Source organism: Nematolebias whitei, chromosome 17, assembly GCF_014905685.2.
Source record: "Nematolebias whitei isolate Nwh7 chromosome 17, NemWhi1, whole genome shotgun sequence".
Taxonomy (NCBI): Eukaryota; Metazoa; Chordata; class Actinopteri; order Cyprinodontiformes; family Rivulidae; genus Nematolebias; species Nematolebias whitei.
In genome coordinates, this window is record NC_056514.1 from 19,046,247 (window position 1) to 19,053,746 (window position 7,500).

General features: G+C 40.2%; 1 protein-coding gene across 1 annotated transcript in view; it reads right to left on the reverse strand.

The window, feature by feature from the left end:
* LOC119424153 (transformation/transcription domain-associated protein) overlaps nucleotides 1–7,500 on the reverse strand; it is a 144,245-nt gene that overhangs the window by 87,609 nt on the left and 49,136 nt on the right. The window contains exons 35-37 of the mRNA XM_037691621.1: nucleotides 3,282–3,410; nucleotides 2,090–2,356; nucleotides 455–661 (exon numbers count right to left, since the gene is read on the reverse strand). Of these exons, the coding sequence (XP_037547549.1) occupies nucleotides 455–661; nucleotides 2,090–2,356; nucleotides 3,282–3,410 (603 nt within the window). The remainder of the gene's footprint in view (nucleotides 1–454; nucleotides 662–2,089; nucleotides 2,357–3,281; nucleotides 3,411–7,500) is intronic.

Below are 7,500 nucleotides of genomic sequence, written 5' to 3' on the forward strand. Positions count from 1 at the left end.
CAAAAAAAAAAAAAACCTTCCTCCAGAGATGGCCAGAAGCGACGCAGAGGATGAAGAATTCAATGGATTCAGTGATGTGGAATGAGATTAGTGAATTGAACTGTAACTTGCTTGTCGGACGCGTTATGTTAATTAATCCTGTTCAGGATCCCAGGTACAGGTATGTTCTGGGTTTTATTGTTCTTTCACAATAAATGTCTGTTCTTGCACTTTGTGAAAAATACGTCTAAATAAATGCAACTTGTACTCCAAAGCGAGTTATAATCCGGAAAACACGGTAGTCGTCTTAAAAAAAAAAAAACTTTGTTTGAACCGAAATCGGCAGCATCAAGTATTTAGACAAATCAAGACAAGAGTAGAAGTTCTGTCTGATTGACTGATGTCTTGGGATCCAATACATTCAGCAGGCATGCTCCGACAATCTGCAGACGGTTTGATTTCCGCATCTGCTTACCCTGAAGTGTTGCACGATAAGATGCAGTATGTGAACAAGCTGTGGCACGGTGTGTCCTTCCTCCACAATGATTTTGCGAGTCCAGTGAGTCAACATCTGGTGGCCGTCCTCCATGCGAGCAGGCACAGCGGGGGTGAGGATGGCCATGGCCTGGCGAACGATGGCCCGGGCTTCCATTGTGTGTGCCTTCAACAGGCTGTGAAAGACCTGAACAGAGCAGCCAGAAACTACATCAGTAAGATTTCAAGTTTTATCAGCATGAACCCTGACCCCACATCCTCAGTTCTCATAGTTAGTAGTGAAACTTGACTTGCTCTGACTTTTTGTCTAAATCCTTCTGCATATTTTTTTCTTCCATAAAATACAAATGTAATTTTAACTAACAGAAGAAAAGTAACTCCAGGGACACTTAGTAGAAATTATTCTATACAAACAAAACTTTGAGCTAAGAACATTATGTGTCTGTGTGGCATTTTATGAACGAGTCTCCCTGTTTAATTATTGTGTTCTTTCTTTCCAGAGCTGATTGGTTCACAAGACCTGAAAAAATAAAAGCTCTACACATTCACTCCTGGCTCAGTTCCCATCGTTACAGATGCCAGCCTTGTACCATGTCATTTTGGTTCACTTTCTTTGCTGTGAATTATTAGTTGGGTCTGGGAGTTACTGGTAGTCCTGTTTCCAGTTTGGGGGATGGTAGGTTTAAGGGAGAGCCTGAATCCAGTAGTCAGCTGCATGTTAGGATTTATGTATTCTGATATTTATTTTTTATGGTTCTTTTGTAGGTTTCAGTTTGTTTTACTCACTAGGTTTTTGTTCTCTTTATCTTGTTCTCGAGTTCTGTTACCTGTGTTGTTTATCTGATCAGTCCTTGTCATCAGTTTGCTTTGAATGAACTAGATGAACTAATGAATTAGAGGAACAAAAAAGACTCTTACTGTTAAGGTGTTTAGGTGTGAACTGCCAATCTACATATGTGTGTGTGTCTTATCTCACTCAACCTTATAACCTGAATCTCTCACTCTCTGCTCTTTGAATTGAGAAAGCTCCTCGGATGAGGAGCGAAACGTCTTCTGTTACAAATAAAGTCCAGTTGTTTTTGTATTGAACGCTTTTTGAGTTCATCATGTCCTGGATGACTGAGAATCTTCACCAGCATATCAGTTTGCTTTATTAGTTTGCCTCGGTTTATTTCCAGTTTCTCTGTTCATCCAACATTATCCAAGTCCACATGCCACATCAGGTTCTTCAGTTCCTGTGCCAGACTCTGCTTTTTGTTTTGTATGTTGCTGCCATGTCAGCTGTTTGTTTCCTGTAGAAATAAAGTCTAGCTTGCCTTTAATTAGAACTCCTTGTGTCATAATCCTGAATCCAAAGCTTCCTGTACCGTGATACTATTATTTTCATTCAATTTTAATTTAAAATGTTACAATTGTCTAGACTCCATGTGTCTTGTGAGCCATGTACCATCAAAGACAAGAAGTTAAGGAGAAATAAAATCAAAAATGAACAAAGTGCGTCAGCTGTCAAAATCTAAACTGACCTCGTGCAAATAAAACAATGATTTTTGGATTGCCCACTCCATCTTACAACAACTGTATGACTTATAGAAACTTGGGTTTTATTCCTCCTCACCTGCAGGACAATCTTCTTGTGAATGGCAAACTTGGCAATGATGTGAGCAAGAAGCAAGTGTCCGCTGTATTTACAGGCCGGGTCTACGCAGGCTTTGGGCAACAGGCACGGCCAAGCGAACGTCATGAGGCGACGCAGCTTGCTGTTGCGTGACTTGTTGTTGTCGTGAATGTGGTGGGGCGCGTGCTCCACGAGCAGCGTGGAAAACTGAAGAAGGCAAATTCGCAGCGAGTCTAACAGGTCAGCCTGCTTCTCTGGGTCCAGAACCTTAAGGCGGGATGAAAAAGGCACGGAGTTAAGAAACGATACACTGTGATCACAGTGCATTCGTATTAAACTGATTAATAAACACAGAGTTTTCTGCATTGATAAGTGTTAAAGGTGTAGGACACATGAAATGTTTGGTTTTGCCAAACTAAAAACACCTGTAGCCTAACATACTGCTATAGTACTTTTTACCAGCTAAAAACGTGAATAATTTAAATCAATTATATGCACAAGAAGGAAAAACACATGTCATAAAATGCTCTCTGAATTATTAAAGTTCCCCAAGCAGTCTGCTTCTACACCGTGAAAAACTCCTACTTCTCCAGTAAAATACCAATCACCAAGAGAAGCACCTGCAGAGGAGCCGCAGGAGCGAGGACAGCTTATATAGAGAGGGACGGAGGTTAGGAAGGAAATGAGTTTTAAGCAGACCGTAGAGGAGCCATTAGCAGCCATTAGGACTGCTGTTAGTCAGTGATGAGACCTGCCACAGCACAAACAAACATGCTGACCTTTAGTACAGTCACACACTGACATTTACAAGAATTATTGTCTGGCCTGATGAATGAAATGTGATGTAAACAGAAATCGATCGCTTGATGTTAATAAGGAAGAGCAAAGACACGAAATGCACTGAAAGGAAGAGGGAACAAATAAATTGGAAGCCGTTGTTATCAAATTCAAGGTGAGGGCCATGAGAGAAGATTCTGAATGAATGGGATGGAGCTGAACACATCAGACTTTAGAGAAACGATGGATGAATGAGACATAAGGAAAAAAAAAATTGGCAGATAATAAAATCACAAATGGATGGGCAGAAAGCTGTTAAGTAACAAGAATAAAGTATGAACTGAATGGATATGTGGCATAGGAGCAAATAAAAGGAAAATCAAAATTCTATAAATGTGAATATGTGCTGGTATACCTTGGTGATGAAGACGCTGGTAATGCTCTCAGGATTGTCTCCTTCAGGGTTGGGTGGTCCAAGCAGCTGCTCACCTTCCCCCTTCTCAAAGCTGTACAGGAAGGCAGGGTTCAAGATGTGCTGCAGCACCTACGAGAGAGGAAATAGTTCAAATGCTTTTGTTAATAACACACGCCAAAGCATTTTGCCATTTATTTTTCCAATAAATATCTTTTAACTGTATTTGCCAATATAACAAATATTGCTTCCCTGGAATGCTCACCTTCAAGAAAGAAAAAAAAAATCCATCCCTTAATTAAACTGGTATGCTTCTTATAAAAGCAACAAAGTAAAACTCAAACATTTTCAGCACACTGTGGCAAATAAGCAAAAACTGCAGCTATAAAATCTATTCCAATCCAGTCTTCGTTTTGGGCTGATAAAAGCAGACGGAGCACACTGGCAGACTTTAGGGACAGTAATGTTTCTTCTGCAATACAACAGATCCATGTGCAACTTAAAAACAAACCATAACCCAACTATCATACAGATAACAAATGCATTTATTAAACAAGTTGCTTTCCACTCATCAATGGCCCTATTCAATCCATCACTGGGGGAGAGGACACCACTCATTGAAGAATGATCTGTAGTTGTGTATGTTCCAAAATCCCCATTAGCACATTTTTCACACACGTGGCTATTAGACTAACGTGCATGCAAACTAGAGCCCGATCAATATTTTAGGCTCATATAGATGTTTGGGGACCTATCGGTATCTGTAATATTTGTCTCATTATGCACCAATATAAAAACTTCTAAATTTCACCCCTAAAATGTTGGAAACCAGCCGTAATTGTACAATGTATCCAGCAGACAGGTCATTGCCGTTCACTTAAGTTTCACTTTCATACCCAGCACAGCCGAAGCAGGGAGCAATGCTGTGTAGCGTATTTTGCTGAACGGAGCATGGTAAGTTTATTGTAACGGATCTGTAAAATAAATACAAAAATCAACAATAATAAATTCTCTTCAATCCTCCAACGTGCTTGTCATTAGCTACGTGTCTCTCAAGTTAGCAAGCTAACATTTAGATAACCTAGCATAGGCTATTGTCTTGTAAAACTTTATCCAGAACAATAAATCTAACGTAGAGGTAAAATTTATCAGCGTTACTAGCGTTATCGTTGTTGTCCTCAACGAAATGCATTGTTTGTCTGAAATCTCTGCAAAGAAACAAAAACGTTGATGTGGTCAATACTAATTAGACGGTCAACATATGTGACTGTTTAAACAATGAACAGGGAAGGGTGTTTCTTTGTTTAATTTACATTTTTTTAACACAAATGATAACTTTATGGTGAATAAAGGAGGACAGAAAATGTGAACGCACGTAAGGAAGATTGTTTCAAGACTTCAAGTGTTAAAACAGGTTTAAAAGTAGCTGTTTACTTAGCTTCTTGGGGGTGGACAAAGCTCACAAATTTTCAGCCAGTATATCGGTTATCAGCATTAGACTTCCCATCCCAATTTCGATATCAGGGATAGCCAAAATGTCCATATCAGCTTTAATCTCTCTAATGCAAACACATACCCAGCCAAATAAAGACACAAAAAAGCAACAATCCCCTCTTTGTTATTACGCTGCATCAGTCGTTATGAAGTCTCTGCTCCTCTGATAGAAATCTTAGTATGTGTAACATCAATACGTGAGATCTAACAGTGACTTGTTTCTGCTTTGCAACACAGGACACATTCATGATTGAATTTCCATTTACAACTTGAGCCAAGATTTAAGTTGGGCTTTGCTCGTCTCCACATAGTTTAGAAATGCACAAAATACCGGTACTTGTTATTGTGGGGAAGCAACAGGAAATCACTTTAGAATGACAATCACTACAATTAGCAAACAGCTTGCAGGAATGGTTTACAGTACGGGTGGGATGTAAAATCATTTTTAGATCAATTGCTTTGTGGATGTGGACAATTCTGAATTGATTTTCAAACGTGAGACAAATAACTGTGGTAGCTGTTTCAGTCAAACGGAAACACATCATGCAACACTTAAATGTCACGCTCAGAGTACATGATGCGAATGACTTGGCTACAACCAAAACTTTTAGCAGAATTTTGGGAAAATTTACCAAATATTTGCGTTTTCCAAAGTCATTCTGCTGTGAATGACATCCTGAAAAGAGTTAACTATACAATTTTTTTTTTTTAAATTAAAAAAATAAATCAGTTGCAGTTTGCTCTGACTATCTCTATCACGATTTTTCTAAGTATGATTGAACATGACACCCAACTGGCTGATTGATGGATGAGCTGCACGATCTGCATGGATTTTTTAAATTTAAAATAAATGTATTTTAAATTATTTAGCACCTGCTGCACAGGTCTGTATGCAGCCCACAGCTGCGGGGAAGCTCCCTCCTCATATCTCTGTTCTGCAGTGGAGAAGTGGGCGTGGCCAAAAGCTCTAGCAGGTGGCAGAGAGCAGCGGAAGCAGAGCTGATATTCTGTGCTCTTTTAGAGCACTGAAGAGTCCAGAAAAGGTTTTTCACTTATCATGGCCTGGGCTTCCGGGTACGAATCCCCTGTGATAAACGAGGGATTACTGTACCACGTATTATATGCCTGTCGAAAACATCTGACCTTGATTTGTGACTTTGACCTTGGGGTGATGAAAAACGTATACCACATTCCGTTTAGTGACGCATATGTGTATAAGTTTCATAAAATTTTCTTGAGCGGATCAAAAGTTATGAGCTGGACAAGAGAAAGTTTAAGTACGGATGGAGACTATACCATAATATGTCCTGCCGTCAATGGGCGTATCAAAAGAAGCTAGTAAAAGTAAGATGGGGGAGCTGCTCGGTGTGTTTTGCTCTTGTTATGAAGATGGCAGGTGTGGCATGTTGTGCTGTGACCTACACAGCACAAAGTCAAACTGTGCGTGTGTTCACGTCTTATACAAACATGACAAATTACAACAGAAGTTTAATTCTGAGGCACACGGCCCCATTAAAAATACTAGAGACGACACAAATTTACAATCTTCATTCATCAAGCAGCTGCTTTCCAAAATTGATACAAAACATCTGGTTCTTGCCAGAAAACTAATTACACAAAACTAACGTCGTTGCAAGCATTTATCGGAGGAGACGTGGCGAGTACGAGCAGCCGCGTCAACGATCATTTTCTTCACTGTATTTTCCGTCTTGTCCTCGACTCTCACGCTTAAACCTCCACCGTGGGCTGAGATTCACTGCTACAGACGCCAGGCTCGCTGCCAGCTCACGGCTTTACATGATACAGAATAAAAGCCTAGTGATCAATGAGCGCCACCGTTTCTGAGTCGGTGTTTTTGTCCTCTTGATGTTTACACTGAAACAGCAAGTCCCTCTGTAAATATCTGACTGTGTACCACGGAACCACAAAAGGAATCGGTCCCCCAAAACCAGCTGCCATGCTCATATTTTAACGAGTGCTCCACAAAATAAGAAACAGGGCTGCAAACTCAAACACCGACTGTGAGAATTATGGGCTGCTCACATCAGAAGGAGCAAACTGCTTGAACTCAGTTCACTGTGAGCAGGAGCACTGCAGAGTAATAAAACAAAGATATTTCAAGGCTACAGCAGTCTCTTTATTTCATGCAATAAGTATACAGTTTTCAGGGACATCGATAACTTCTAAGAAGAACAGGAAGTGCTGAAGAACGTCGTGAAGCACTCCGTTTGGTTTTAATCTGTTTATACAGCGGCAGAATGTGAAACAAATGAACTGTGCCCCACATTCTCCGTGTTTATTTTATCTGCTCGCGAACAAGTTAACAGATAGAGAATTAAATTCTTTTTAAAGAAAGCGAGCAACAGAAAAGTTGTTTTCTGTGTGAAGTGTTTGGATGAAGCCAAAAGCACCAGCATGAGGTCAGTTTACTGACATGAGATGATTCACTGTTGCCGTTTCGCTGCACCTCTTCTTGTTCAAAGTGAAACATTTTCCAAAGTCCTTGTGGAACTGTGCAAGAATCTGATTTTTATATCCAACTCCCCAACAAACTGGATGAGCGCACACATTTTCCTGTGATGTTGTGCTTCTGGGAAAATGCTATCGGCAATTATTTAAATGTCAATAGAGGCGACACCCACGCTCATTCTCCTCCTCATGACTCACACACCAATCAACACAAACATATTCTCGCAGAAACGCATCCTCTGTGTCTCTCGGCCCGTGT